Source organism: Spea bombifrons, chromosome 5, assembly GCF_027358695.1.
Source record: "Spea bombifrons isolate aSpeBom1 chromosome 5, aSpeBom1.2.pri, whole genome shotgun sequence".
In the NCBI taxonomy this organism is placed as follows: Eukaryota; Metazoa; Chordata; class Amphibia; order Anura; family Pelobatidae; genus Spea; species Spea bombifrons.
Genome location: NC_071091.1, coordinates 102,250,062 through 102,266,183, shown reverse-complemented (window position 1 = coordinate 102,266,183; position 16,122 = coordinate 102,250,062). Strand labels below are relative to the sequence as shown.

The window sequence follows — 16,122 nt, the reverse complement described above, 5'->3', positions numbered from 1 at the left end:
ATGCACGCTCTATAGTGTCTGCTGCACCTCACCCATGGGCACACTATAGCTTCTATACAACACATATCACACTATCGGTACATGACCCATGTGCACACTATAGCTTCTATAATTCATTTACCATGCGCACACTGTAGCGTCTATACATCTATGCTTGCATTAATATATAAATGTATATATACATACATATAGTATATAAATGGTAAATATATGCTCAGTCTCACCCCTCGCTTACATATCTTACACACATTTAGCACTAGTGCACTCAGAGAACACTAAAGCTCCGTGACTTATCTCATCAGTGGCTTCAGCTAGGACCTTCCTATATATATATACCTTCCACCTGCTGGTATGTATATGCTTAGCTCTCTGTATACAGTATATGGAAGATCTCAGTAGTAGGAAAGCAGTTCTCTGTATACAGCATATGGGATCTGGCAGCTACTTCACTAATATTTGGGTCCCATTTGCTTAAAATCACTTCTGCCTTTGGCATGCATAGAGTTTGTTTTTGTTGCTGCTGAAACATTGTATCTGCTGCTGTTCATGACGTCACTGGCAGATTTAATTACTCTAGGTGTATTTGCAGTGGTATTTGTAACTTAAATATATACATAATATTACATTTATGGTAGTTTGTTTACCTGTTAATGAAACTTTGTGCTTCCATCAGCAGTAATAGGCTGTGTTTGGAAAAGGCTTACATATTAAGCTATAAACTGGCAAAAGCCTTATTCTCTAGCCGTTAGAAGTATAGTTTATTTAAAGAAACCTATGCATATTTCTAAATGCTGACATATTGTGTAAGTGTATGCAAGCCGCGATTCACTGATAATATATAGATATAGGGAGCACTGACAGCGGATACATTGGAACACACACACACACCTGAACACATTGTATTAGCTGCTGGTTCCTACTGCCCATAGTATAATGTCCATGCTACCCTTGTTGAGTCGGACTGCTCTGCGCCCAGCTGTGTCCGTGAAGCCATGGAGCTGGCTTGGAAAGGGCCGCTTGAGGTGCGGCAAGGACGTGGCAGTGCCAGGCTGCAGGCTGCTGGGCACGCACCCAAGGAAGGAGCCCATGGAGCCCCTTAACACAGCACAAGGTGCCAGAGACTTTATCTACAGCCTTCATGCCACAGAGAGGAGTTGCTTGCTGCGAGAGCTGCACAGATTTGAATCCATAGCTATAGCACAAGGTGAGAACGTCATGCTCGTTGTGGAAACCATCCACCTGTCCTGGATTTCCAAGGGCAGTCCCTGTCTTTGTCTTCCTGTATGGGGTAATAGTTAATAATAATATTTTTGTATTCCGTAAACCTTGTATCACTAGTGATACTAATCTAGTTATTCAACACATTTGACTTTGTATTCGACAAATAGCATTAATTGGCTAATCTCAGCATTCATCTGACTCAGAATTTAAGATCTCATCAAGATCTAGCATTGGGGAAACCGGTGAAGGCTTAAAAAGCCTGCCGTGTGTAGATGGCATTCAGAGGCCATCACATTGAACATGGTGGAGGAGAAGGTAAAGCCATGGATTACTTTTTTGTATTGTCCTTGGTGGGATCTCCGAGGTGGGAGGCCAGTGATGAGTCCTGTATTGTGTCTGAGACTTGCCGCTGTAAAGGTCCTACATGCTCGTCCGAGAGTAACCATTCAAAATTATCTTTCTTAATTGAGCAGTTCCATGATGTAGTAATTTTGCAACTTTTTAGTTTAATCCACCTGAATTCCGCAGGCAAAGAATAACGCTTGATGGTAACTTGTTGCTGTAAATGTAAATATTAAAATGCAGGCAAATATAAATACAACCAAATTCCTTTTCCCTGTACTGAAAGCCTTCTGCATTCACTCTGATCGACACCCTGATTCATTTGGGAAGCAGCATAACCTTCGAGTTAAGCTTAAAGAGAACAGAACATTTTACTAACCCCGTGTTTGAAGACGTGTCAAAGAATGGCAAATCCCTCACTTCTAGCTTGGGCTATGAGAATATACTAATTTAAATGTATTTTTTTAATCTCTGTGACAAATAATTCTGGGCTGCCTTGGTTATGTTTGTATAGCTTTACAGCTCATATAGAAATGGGTGTAGGAGTACATTTTGGAAGTAGGATTTAGTGGATCTATGCCCTATCTGCTACCAATATGATGGGGGTAACAGAGCATTGATACGCCTGCTCCTCAGCTTCCCGTATATCGGTGATGTATGCATTTGTATTGGGTTCCTCTATGTAGGGAAGGTGCAAGAAATTACCGTAATGCCCGAAACATCTTTTTTTCTCTTCCATATTATTTCAAAACAAATATGTGGCAATTAATTACAATGCTATAGACTTATCGTAAATAAGTGAGGGTTGGTTTCCGAATACATCGAAGCCTTAAGGTACGGTTTATAACTAAAGTGACCTATATTTGGGCCAATAGGGAATTCAGACATCCAGAGGCATTTTTCACATACTGGCAACGGGGTCAGAGATGTGTGCTGTGCATTGTATTGTAAACCTGTGAGCACACATCTGCCCTGAATGGGTTAATCCCATAGATTCCTCTGGCTAATCAATCCTGACGTATATCTGTATGTAAGGATGTTCTGTTGTTTAAGAAAACCAAATTTGAATATTATTAGTGTTGTTCCTCCCCAGTAGAGGGGCTTATTTAATTACCTTTTGGTGTTTGGCAGTTTTATATAATGAAATTAATTAGCGTCTGGATCCAAGAGATAAGAAAGATGTCATTGGTTTGCGCTCCATGGTCTGTCTTTTTTTTAATAAGCCTTTATCCCGCTTCTCCATATGATCAGCAGCTTTTTTGCTGTGATTTCTTGACACCTCTCAGTACCGGCAGATATCTCCCCGCCTGCGAGGTCAGAAGAACCGGCCTTGCGTTCCTGTTAGCTTCTGCTCGAGGAGCTGAATCCAGCCGGTTCCTGATCCTGAGATGTAGTGAGATGTTGTTGAGAGATGCATTATGGTGTTGCTGTATAGCGTGTTGTGCATATTGCTTTGGGTTGAGAGAATGTATATTTTTGGAAACCAAATTGGTAAACATCAAAAATGTGACTGAGCTGCTGGACCCCTGACGCTTCTTCGCAGTCCTTTTCTCGAAGCCTAGTGACGCCTTTGTGCCGACTTTGGGATAGTCTGAGCCCAGCGCAGGGACCGATAACCCATATATTATCCCTCTCTTTATAATGTGACGTTTATTACCCTCTCCCATGTCTCCATATCCATCTAAACCGGCTCCCGTATCATGGAAGAGCATCATGGAAGGAACATTTAAGTATCAGCATGAACTTTATGGGTTAATGAGCTCTGGTGGACCATAAAGCACGGATGGGGGGCTTACTGCAGCAAACAAGGGGCTGACAAAGCGGGAATAGTTTTATGTATACTTATTGGACAAATGCTTCTATGGCAACAACCTGTCAGTGGCTGCTTTTGTGTCACATGACAGTTAATCATTCCCTAAAAAACCTTATAAATGAGACCAGATTTTAAATTAAAGAATTATTTTTGGGAGCTGGGTTTGGCCGCTGGATGGTTTATAGTTTTGTTGTGAAAGCATTAAATTAAAGGGTCTGCATCACAAGGACTAAAAATATTAATCTCCAGAAGGTGTTTGGCGGATTTCTCTTCTTCTTGCTGTATCTCCTTCTGCTCCACGCATCCAGTGTTTATTCGTTCTTTACGTACAGACATTCATTGTTCTATAAGTGGAAACAGAATTGCGAGCCCTGATTGTGTGAGCGCGTGGAAGGGCGGCTATTCATTCTTTCCAGCGTCTCTAGCAGTAAGGGAGGGGACGGCATGTGATCGGGGTGGAAATACAGAACTCTGTGGACTGAATCATAGGTCTGAACCCGCGTGACCGTGATTACAGCGTACTGGTCGAGAGTCAGAGTGACTAATACGTGGCAGCAAATGCTTTCCTAACCTTAAGGGAAAATCTGAAAGCTATTTTATTCCCGGGTTCACAAACAGGGATGTCCAACCTGCGGCCCTCCAGCTGCTGCAGGACTACATCTCCCATACTCCTCAGCCAGCCCCTTAGCTGAAAGAGCATTATGGGAGATGTAGTCCTGCATCAGCTGGAGGGCCGCAGGTTGGACAACCCCTGTATGATGTCACAGCGTGCTTAGCAAAGAACTTTGTAGTATGTTGTCTTACCTGGTAATATAGGTGATTTATGGAGAGCTATTGTGATATCTTTACATCTAGCAGGATTAACCTTGTGGATTATTCACTAAAGAGAGAGCTACCAGGTTGTGTTCCAACTCCCTCGCTTCACTTTTTTCTCTCCGGTGTGATGGGCTGAGCTGGCCCTGTATAATGTAAACTTCAACGGACGTGGAGACTTTGGAGAAATGCCACGGATTTACCTATACATTACGCGGGGTCAGCCAAGGTCTCCCTGCAGCAGACGCTCACTGGGGTTGGCCCCTCGTAATGTATCGTGAAGCTTAGTGAATAGACACCAAAACAAACTTAGTTCTGTATAGTTTAGCATAGGCTCTGGTTCTTCATTTAAGATCACGCGGGAAGGAGACGCTTGGAATCGGTGATATCCCGTCTGCACTTCCACTTCTCACAGAACCTCAACACTTCAGACCTCTGTGTATCAAAAATGAACAGTTTAGTCTTAAATCTACGGCTGAACACCCTCCGGCACGGAGGAGCTTAGTGTGTGCTGCCCCTGTACTGTGTCCTCCACGTGTCCTACACATGTCCTACACATGTCCTACACATGTCCTCCACGTCAAGCGTGCCAATAACCTCTCTTTGATGCTCCAAGATGTGACATCGTGCGTCATGCTTACGGAAAGCAGTGACACGGAGTCGGCTTCACTTCTATGTTTCCCCTGTGATTTGGAAATGAGACGGCACGGCTTGCCATCCTGCGTAATCTCCGTATAACAATATACTTCCCCGAGTTATCTCCCAAACCTTTTCTCTCACACCATAAAAGCTATAATTTATTTGCTTTTGCTCTTTTCATTACATACAATCTCCGCAATGCTTTTCTTTGAGGCTTCTTTCGCAGCGCGTGACGCGTATTCTGCGGCAGTAAGGAGGATGGTAGGCATTATAGTTGTCAGCTGTTGCCTCAATGGGGAGGGCGAAAGAAGCTTTCTAAAAAGAATTGTGGATATTACTATATAACTACATATAATGTATCGGATGTGATATTGTGGTGCGGCTCAATATTTATGGATTCATACATCACCATGAAATTCCACAGTTACACGCATCCCGTGTGCACGTAGGACATACCTGCCGTTTTCTTTAGTATTCCGTTAATAGCAAATAATCATATGCTTGCGGCTTTACATTCATGCGGATTCAAACAAGGACATCAAACTCAGACACAAATGGTTCTTCTTTCTGAATGCTGCCTGTATAGATGAAATGATATACGATCCATGCAGAGGGATACTGCTACTACTTTATTAATCTCAGCGTTGTGTACAAGGCGCTGGACGAGAGCAATTTGCAGATAAGTAACAAGATAAGTGTGAGCCTTGGGCCGGATAATCCGCTTCATAACGCTTATATTTTACAAGATAAGAGATTCTTGGTAAACTTAATTGCAGAAAATGAAGTGATTACTTGCAACAAAAAGTGTGCCCCCCCAATAATGGGGTTTGGAGTATTAACTCATCATATTCAGGATCTGATTATATGTCTTCTGTAGAGAAGAATATGGAATGCCAAGAAATAAGTCCAATTATACTGAAAGACAGTCATCACCCTCATAGTTTATGTAGTTTGGGCAGCATGGAATCTGGTGTCGCTGCGCAGGGTCAGGATACCTCGTCTCGCCATATACGTATAACTGTAGTGGATTTTATATGTGTGTGTATGTATGTGTGTGTGTGTGTGTGTATGTATGTATATATATATATATATATATGTGTGTGTTCTTTGTGGACCTTAAAAATGAAATCCATACGACACTGTTATCCATTTGTAGTGGAGAGGTTTATTCTGAAAAATTGTGGCCGACTTTGTGTTAGAAAATACTATACTATTGCTATTGACGTAAGAGCTTTGAGGCTGTGATTTATTAAAAAAGTATATTTTTCACTTATAACACTAACAGGGCATTTTTTTTTTTTTAGGATTTTTTTTATTTTTTTATTTTCCATTTTATTTTTTGCCATAGTGCAGTATGGCTCGATATCCCTTTGGGGATGATTACACTGTGATCAGCAAGCAGGGCTCCATAGCCTTGAGGATTGCAATATGTGTGATCAGCCAGCATGGGGAGCAATGGCAGAACCCAGCAGGGTCTAGAAAGATACTGGCAGAGGCTTTCCTATCTTCAGGTTAACTTTCAGTTGATGTCAGCTGCGACACCCACCGGAAGGGAATGCCAGATAGGGTAATCCACTATTCCTTCAATGACGGTGTACCGGTGTTCACTGTCAACCGGTACATCCTAAGGGACGGAAGGTAGAAACAATGACGTTTCTAAGTGACCCCAAACTTTTGAATGGTAGTGTGTTTTGCACAATAGGGGAGTTGTTCTGTTTCATCCTCATCAGTCAGGTTGAAGGCTGGCAGGCAGGGTCCTGTGGGATAAGGGGGCATTTAAGAGGGCTGTTAATTGTTAAAGTAATGGAAGGCATGGCCAATCGGTTCTTTTCCGGGAGCTGGAAGTAACTGGCGAGAGAAGCGGATGTGATTGTCAGCCGTTAATTCACTGAAGCTTTCGCTGCTACCTTGAATGCAGGATGAGGCGGCAGGTGGCTGGCCGAGCAGTTGCTGTCGGGGTTCTCCTATGTGTGGCATTGGGGGCTGCGTCACTGCTCCTCAACCCCATGCCAGCGTCCTCCTCCCGTGATTGCATGAGCTCCGGGAGTACGATCAGTGATGGGGGGGGGGTGCACATAGGAGAACGCCGGGCTATAGGGGGTGTCTGGTAGTTTAAACTCCAGAGAGAACATTTTAAGAACGTAAAATTATATATAGGCCGGTGTCAGGCATCCCGCGATGGAGGATAATTGGCCGCTTTATCAATAAATCATACTTTGGCTCAGCCTTTTATTGGACACTGCAGATAATTAAACCGCTCTGTGTTGTAAGAAGTCATTATTTTACTTTTACGAGGGAGAGAGGGTTACTCGAAAGTTTGCTCGAAATTTGTTAAGCAAAACAAATGTTATGTATTTCCTGGAAGTCGTTTATTTTCTTCTATATTATATTATTTTTTATATTAGAATTCTGTCTGGCCGTCCCGGGTCATGCAGAGGATTTCTAGGTGAAATGCTCGGGGGGGGGGGGGCTGCTGCTGAGCCTTCCCCTTTGCTCACCCAGGAACCTCAGGCGGTGTTGAAATACTGGGTGCCGCTGCTTCCCCCCCAAACATTTCTGATGTCGGAATTGGTATAACTTTGTCAGGTACCCCTCGCAACATAATGAACCCAAACCGGGGTATGATTCTGGGAGGCTGTGAGGCTTCGGGGGAGGGCACAAGGCCTTTAAGCAACATTTTATATCTAGATGGGGTAATTAAGGCATTGGGAACATCATTCGTGCAGAATCTGGAGGTTTATTAGAAGAAAGGTTGTTACGGTAAATACTCAAATGTTGATGCCTCTGATTTTGCTGGGGATGTGTTAAAGGGCCCTCAAAATGAACTGATTGTGTGAGTCCTACAAATCGCTAAAGAGGTATATTTCAAGTAATTATGTCACCGAATTATCTGAAATGCTGTTTTAAGGACCATGTACATAGATGGCAAAACTCTTAATGGTTTTCAATCACATCCAGGTCGATATTATAGAGGTATGCAGAGTCTAGCCCCTCCCTCTCTCTGATGTTGGCAGACATGACCCACCCATGAGGAGCACACCAGGGAGTACATGAGCAGTAACTTGTGACCCCTTGGAGAGTGTCTGCTGGTAAATGCCCCAACAGTGTCTTACCGATTTGAATAATCAGAAGCTATCCTTATTCTGGCTTTCTAATGTAGAATGTTTTAATTCAAATTAACCTCAACTGTACCAACTGCACTCGGGGATATTTAGAGCAACTCTCCATTATCTTTTACTATAATTGAATTGCGCATAATTTGTGCAGAAAAAGTACTTTGGATCTTTATTTTTTCCTCACTTGGTTGGATAGTAGGATCTGTGGAATTTAGCACCAGCTTCTAGTGATTAACGAAGCCTGCGGCCACATTTTTAGTTTACAGAATGCGGTCGTTTATTTGAACTCGTTTCTCAGCTGCTTTGGCAGATGAGACAGAACACGGTCTGCGTCTGCAGGAGGAAAAATGCTGGAACCTAATTCCCTGCATAAAAAATGTATGATCTTAACCCTTCGCGTGTAATCTTAATGCATGATTACACCAACCATCACCAATTAATGCCGCTGGTCTCAGCCCAAAGGAGCAGGCAGGCAGACTGGATACAATGTAGCCAATACGTTGTAACTAACCCTCCCAGCACAGATGCCCTCTACCCTATCAATCTTTTGTCATTAACCCCTGATGTGCAGCTTTCATGTGTGGTGTTAACCTTCTTAATGCTTTGAGTGCATGAGATGGTGTAATGTAACCAATGTGCCAAACCGATGGGTGGGTATGTGGCACAATGTCTGCGATGGAGCCCTGTTTTAAAAGATGCTTCCAAAGAGGTTGCGCATGTTTATGTCACGGAGCGCCGGCATATGACATCATATCCCAGCGCTCTGCAGCGATGGCGATGGTTGTGGGGAAAGGCGGCTTGGGTCAGGCCGAGAGCCAGGTTATTATTTGGTGTTCTCGATAGCAGCAAGCTTTCTGGAGTGACTAATAAATCCGCGCAGTGGTTTTAGGATAGTCTGTGTTGGGTTTTGGTGCCGCTCCTTCATGCTGTTTTAATTACAAGACGAAATAAAGAAGGTTTGCGTTTCCCGGTTAGTGAATGCCTGTTCGTTTCATTTATTGTACACAAAACGCCAAGTCTCTGAGCTATTTATATCCGTCTGTGCGATAATCCTTCCGCTGCCGGCGGAGCCGCTCCGGCAGTAATCTGTCTTATTAGCTGGTGTGTGATACACAGCAAAACGCTGATATCCCCGCTTTAATTATCCGCGTTTGCAGCAGGATTAAGGGGACCGATGGCAACATTGGATTTCTTGTTACGGAGAGTTATTGGAAGCAACTTGGAACGGCCTTCATGTGAGGGATTGGCCGTGGGGGACAATAAATATGGAAGTGCATGCTGGCGAGAGCAGCGGCCATAAACTTCTAGAATGTGTTCCCCCGCTACGTGGCTGGAAGTCAGAGCTTTTGTACTAAAACGCAAAAGGGATTTAATGCAGTGAGTTATCGAAATGTGTATTGGGCCACTCGGAATTGGAGTCATTCTGATTCCCGATGGCTTTTTAGTCTCATTTGCGGTTGGCCATGAAATGTCTTTCTCTCTGTCTCGTGGCACCGACACACATACTGTGGCTTTGAGTAATGGTAAATATATATATATTTTCCATGTTCCGTAGGGTTACCGATGAGTTGCATCTAGCTGAATGTTGTTTTGAATGGAGGCAGGGATCGGTGTACGCAGGGCCGGCCCAAGGCAAAATGCCGCCTGGGACGAATTTTAAAATGCCGCCCACCCCCTTATCTACCCTTCCTCTCACTCCGTCCCTGCCGCCCCCCCCATATCTACCCTTCCTCTCCCTCCGTCCCTGCCGCCACCCCCCATTATCTACCCTTCCTCTCCCTCCCTCCCTATTATTATCTTCCCTTACCCCCCCCCCCCCCTTGTACTTGCCTTTCAGCAGTCCTGCGGCGAGTCTCCCTGCTCGGTCTCGGTGCCGGCTTGTAATGCTGAGCGCCGGAAATGAGGTAATCTTCCGGCACTCATATTACAAGCCGGCACCGAGACTGAACAGGGAGACTCACCACAGAGGAGAGAGAGGGGCGCCGAGCGGGTACTGACAGCTTGGTAAGCGAAAACCACTCGTCGCCCCTTTCTTTCTTTCGCTTAAAAAAAAAAAAGGGCTGGGGGCGCCCCTTCAAAAGTGCCGCCTGCAACTGTTGCCGCAATCGGCTTCATTGTCGGGCCGGCCCTGGGTGTACGGTGCCCGCAACCTAGTAAGGCTGCCAGAATTGAAGAAAGGCGCCCGTGTGCTGGCAGCTTATTTGCTGTTTGATCAGTCGGCACCATCCATGAAAAGTTGTTCGATCGCCACCTACAAGCAGGACATGGATATAAGCGACATTACAGGTCAATAACAAAAATAAAGAACTCGCACAAATATACATTTCTATAACTGTATGTACATACATATGTCTGCTGTCACCTAAAAAGGCTTTGTGTGCTATCTACGTTTACGACTACTTTTGGAATACGTTTTACGTTTTCTAAGGACACTCTGAGATTTTTAAGAAGAATATTTTGTTTTGGTAATTTATCTGGTTTGGCACATACTGGGAAATAACGAAGACGTATGTTTAACCGCGTGACGCGATGCACATTTTGTGCTGGACTAGGCATCCGTAGGGGGGAACGTTTCCTTAAGTAATGTGTAAGGATGTCCCTTAAATGTAATAAAACTATAAAAGATGATTTTACTGCCCCTAGGGAATAATGTCGCCCTCATCCCATGACCTGTATCCAGAGGATGATGGGTTCAGTGGCGGCTCAGCCAGATGCATTGGGGGGGGCTCTCGTTGTGCGCAGGCAGCCATGTATGAAGGAGGCCATTAGTGCTCAACGACGTAGCTCTTATCACTGTGGGTGCCTTTTTATTTATTTTTTATTCTTTGAAGGTCTAAATACGTTATGTTTGACCACAAATTGCCGCGCGTCATGTAATGAGCAGATGGGCTGTATGTTAGCGGCTTGAATACATTATACCCTCTCACACGCAGAAACTCATTAGCGTTTAGCGGTTGAGCTATTTTTGTCTGCTCATAACGAGATAATCATTGCGTTTCCTTTACCATCGCCGCTTGTTGAGGAACATCTGACATCTTTCGGTGGATCGCACCCCACTCTTTTGTCACCAGACCGAGTTAGGCAGGGGACTTGAGTAAATACAAGCTTGCCCGGCTACAGAAGAAGCTCATCTCAAATCCACTGCCCTGTATCTAGTCTGTGCGTAATCCGGGTTATTCTAGCAGATTACTGGGTAACATCGGCATTTCTCAAATCAGAGCAGGTTTGGTTCCTTTTCAGCTTTTTTTTTTTTTTTAGGCGATCCAGCTTTTGATGAATGATGGCTGTTTTATTGTTGCTATCCATCATCGTTCCTGATTGTCCCGTCATTGTGTTCCGCGACGCCTGTGCCAGCAGTTTTTATACAGTGCTGACTGCAGGGCTTTATTCAGCAGCCTCCTTTATCTCTCGTACTTTTAGCCAACGCTTTACAAAACGGTTTTTAAAAACTACGCTAGATGATGTTTAACCAGACTTTAAAAAATACATTCTAGGATTCACCATTCTAAAAATAATAATAATAAAAAAAATTATAATATAAATATATATATATATATATAAAAACTCAAAATAACTAAATTTAGAAAAGGGTGTGCATTTAAAGCGGGATTCCCATATCATTTTGCGTTGCTATCGCTGTGGTGTTGGAAGTGTACCTAGTGTTCAATGCATCGTTTAGCTGCATGGTCCCTAAATGTTGCGAATATGCATTACCCTGGTTTCTAATTGACAGATTTCTTGCCACGTTGTATCTCTCTAATCAACCGCCTAAGTTTGCATTGCATTATAACCAATTATGTATGTTGTAGGGAATATGTTTCATGGAATTCTGCCTCTAACGTTGATGGCATCGTTGGCGTGCGGGACTGCCGTCCTGAATTCCGATACAATTCTCTAGCTCATTGTTAATGGTTATGCTTTATAGCAATATATATACAGAGATATTTCTAGTGATACAGACCAGAGAATCCCATTCCTACGCACTAGAGTTACCCATTTGCTTTATCTACCAAACATATACACAACTTCATATATTCAGATGTACTAAATATATATCTTGCACCATACATATTTTCTATGTGATGGTCTGTGTGTGTATGTGTGTGTGTGTGTGTGTGTGTATATATATATATATATATATATTTTTTTTTTTAATACAGTTGCATTATTTGTAGGCTAACAGAAGGAATCAAACTAGGGCTGCAACTAACGATTATTTTAATAATCGATTAGTTGGCCGATTATTTTTTCGATTAATCGGATAAAAAAAATGAATGTAAATTTTTCATTTATTTAAAATAATTTACTAAACAAATGATGTTAAATACAAACAGCAGAATAAAAAAACTTTGATAATACATTTCTTGTCTTTATTTCCCAACCAGCCCCCCAATATATGCACATTTGAGCCCAGGCTTGCTACGCTGCCTCCCAGACATGCCATGCTGCCCCCCCCACATATGCCACGCTGCCTACCACAGCACTCCACACTGCCTCCCACATATACCACTCCACGCTGCCTCCCACATCTGCCACTCCACGCTGCCTCCCACATCTGCCACTCCACGCTGCCTCCCACATCTGCCACTCCACTCTACCCCCCACATCTGCCACTCCACGCTGCCTCCCACATATGCCACTCCACGCTGCCTCCCACATCTGCCACGCCACGCTGCCTCCCACATCTGCCACTCCACGCTGCCTCCCACATCTGCCACTCCACTCTACCCCCCACATCTGCCACTCCACGCTGCCTCCCACATATGCCACTCCACGCTGCCTCCCACATATGCCACTCCACGCTGCCTCCCACATCTGCCACGCCACGCTGCCTCCCACATCTGCCACTCCACTCTACCCCCCACATGCCACTGTGCCTGATACGCCTTATACCCCCTGAAACACCACTCCATCCTCCCCAGACATGCCACCCTGCCCTCCCCACATATGCCACGCCATGCTGCCTCCCACATCTGCCACTCCACAATGCCTCCCACATATGCCACGCTGCCTCCCACATCTGCCACTCCACGCTGCCTCCCACATCTGCCACTGTGCCTGATACGCCTTATATCCCCTGATACCCCACTCCATCCTCCCCAGACATGCCACCCTGCCTCCCAGACATGCCACTTCTCTACCCCCAGATATGCCTTATACACCCTGATACACCACTCCGTCCTCCCCAGACATGCCACACTGCCCTCCCCACATATGCCTTATATACTGTATATGCCTTATACCCCCAGATATGTCACTTCACTGCCCCCAGGATTTAGATTCCCCTAAATTAACCCTAAACTCCCCATTAACCATAACTGCCCCTAAATTAACCCTTAACACCCCCTTAACCACAGCATCCCCTAAAGACGCCATCAACCACAGCATCCCCTAAATTAACCCTAAACACACCATTAACCACAACTGCCTCAAATTAACCCCAAACACCCCATTAACCACAGCTGCTCCTAAATTAACCCTAAACACCCTATTAACATAACTGCCCCTAAATTAACCCTAAACACCCAATTAACCATAACTGCCCCTAAATTAACCCTAAACACCCCACTAACCATAACTGCCCCTAAATTAACCCCCACCTCCCCTAACTTTCAGTAGCTCAAATATATATATATATATATATATATACACACATATATATATATATATATATATATATATATATATACACACACACACACACATACATATATATATATATATATATATATATATATATATATATATATATATATACTTACAGTTAGATGAGTGTCACAGCCATGTGGTTCTGGCCTGGAGAAGGAAGGGGCGGGGCCAGTTGTCACAGTGATTACAGGGAGGGGGAGTAAGTAGGAGCTGCTGCTGTGAGACGGTGAGTCAGACTAAACGGATTATATAATGAGGGGAATGAGGGAGCAAACGCTCTGAAAAAACCCTCATTTTATAATCGATAATAATCGATTCAACTAATCGATAATGAAATTCGTTGCCAACGAATTTCATTATCGATTATTATCGATTTTATCGATTAGTTGTTGCAGCCCTAAATCAAACCCACGAGCTCTGTATAAATGGCGCTGTATCGTTGAAGTCCATTCTGCTGCTCCCAATTCCATGACCTTTTCTTGGCTCTGCTTTTCCAGATCTTTCATCCAAGTCGTTTCAGTATACAGAGCCCTCGTGATGTTAAACGGTTACGCTGCGTGCGTTTTAAGCCCGGTGTTGTCAGAAGCCGCCTCGCTTAGAAATCTCTGTGGCGATATTACGTCAGATCGTATCTATGTTAATCTATGTTAAGATGCCTCATGTGATCCATCCCAAAAAAATAAACGCTTACCCTTGTGTGAGGGCTACCGGCCAAACGCACCCTATCACCCATTGTACAGCGCTATGGAATATGATGGCACTATATAAAACAATAAATAGTAATAATCACAGGCGTTTAATCAATATGTTCACATGGAAAAAGCTCTACAGGCTCTGGAAGGTCTAACGTTTCCATCTATTCATCATATAGTTCTGGAACAGAAGTCTCGTTACTTAAAACCAATAATATTTGAACCTTATTTACGTAGAAGTAATTCCCGGAGCTAAAGTCATGGATAGATGGATAAGTTAGAAGTGAATTAAAACACACTTCCCACTTTGTTTAAATGGATGGACTTTAAACTCTTGAGGACTTTAATATGCATTCTTTAAAAAATGAATATATATATATAAATAAAGCATTGACCTTAGGTAGAAGCTGCAGCAACCCAACTCCTCCCTTAGTCGCCACTGATTGGGTGCTAGCTAGACTACCGCGATGTTCTCTGAGCCAATGCCAGACCAGACTGGTTCAAGGGTCCCAAATAGGGAGTGGGCAAAAGGGCAAATGTATATTGGGCGATTCTGCAGAATCCCCCCATGCATTTTCGAGGTGGGCACCATGGAAATTTAAAGGCACCCTACAGTGGCTACAGCGTCCCTTTAAACAAACTTTGTTTCTAAGTAGTAACAATCCTCAGCGTCCCGATTTCAGTGCTGCCGTTGAAGATTATTCTAATGAAGAATTTATATATGGAAAGAACATAACGTCATGATGGCCAAATACCGGCAGCCGAATGAATAAAATAAATAGAATCCTGGAAGTGATTACCCGCGTCTGACGGTCTCTCCCTGAGTGAAGCACTTTATACGATACGTACAGCTCCCAAACACGGCTCGTCCATCCCGCCTGCTGCTGCACATGCTCTTAGTGACTTATTTATTGTTTTATATAGCACCATCATATCCCGCAGCGCTGTACAATGGCTAAACATAACAATTCCACTTAGAGGTAAGGGGAGCCCTGCTCAAGAGCTTACAATCTAGAACAGGGGTTCTCAAACTGCGGCCCTCCAGCTGCTGCAGGACTACATCTCCCATAATGCACCTTCAGCTAAGGGGCTGGCTGAGGAGTATGGGAGATGTAGTCCTGCAGCAGCTGGAGGGCCGCAGTTTGAGAACCCCTGATCTAGAATATCGTTACTTGAATGAGATGAGCTTTATGGAATCCATTTTTTTATTTAAAATGGGTTAAGATAAAGACCTTTTTTATGTAATGATCTATCTGCTCAATTCATTCACATTATGTGCTTTGGCGAGATATCCGCTGTTGCTTTACTTTTGATGAAGCCGATGGTAACAAAGTGTTTCTCAAATTGATTGTCAGAATGATTATTATTTGGAAAGGATGGAATGCATGCAATTAAATTAAAAGTAATTCAAATGCACCCTCCCCTCCCCCGCTACATAAATGTGGAGGTAGCTTTAAGTTGTCTTTATGGAATCCGTTTTCAATTAAAAAAAGCATATCGCGTTGTACTTTACATTTGTCCAGCTAATGGTAACAAAGTGTTTCACAATTCTATTGTCTGAATTTAAAATCGGACACGATGTACGCTATTAAATGATAAATAATTCTGCAAATCGTTGCTGGGAGTTCAGCACTTTATGAAAAATAGCAGAAATTCTGTCTTGGGGAAAAAAGAAGTAAAAATATATAATATGAGAGATGCCCGTCCTTTATTAAACATTTATTAAACAGCCATTCAGATCGGGGCTCATGTAACTACACAAGTGAATCTGCTGTTGGGGACGATGCTTATGTCACACGCCGGTTATTTTATTTTTATTCATTATTTACAGAAACAA

The 16,122-nt window shown here is 43.5% G+C and overlaps 1 protein-coding gene across 2 annotated transcripts in view; it reads left to right on the top strand.

The window, feature by feature from the left end:
- Window positions 1-489: 489 nt before the first annotated feature.
- Window positions 490-16,122, top strand: part of TMEM65 (transmembrane protein 65) — a 28,131-nt gene continuing 12,498 nt past the window's right edge. The window contains exon 1 of one of the 2 annotated variants that reach the window (XM_053466448.1): window positions 490-1,204. In XM_053466448.1, coding sequence (XP_053322423.1) covers window positions 934-1,204 — 271 coding nt within the window. In that variant the 5' untranslated portion in view covers window positions 490-933. The remainder of the gene's footprint in view (window positions 1,205-16,122) is intronic. The other variant, XM_053466449.1, reaches the window with a different exon arrangement.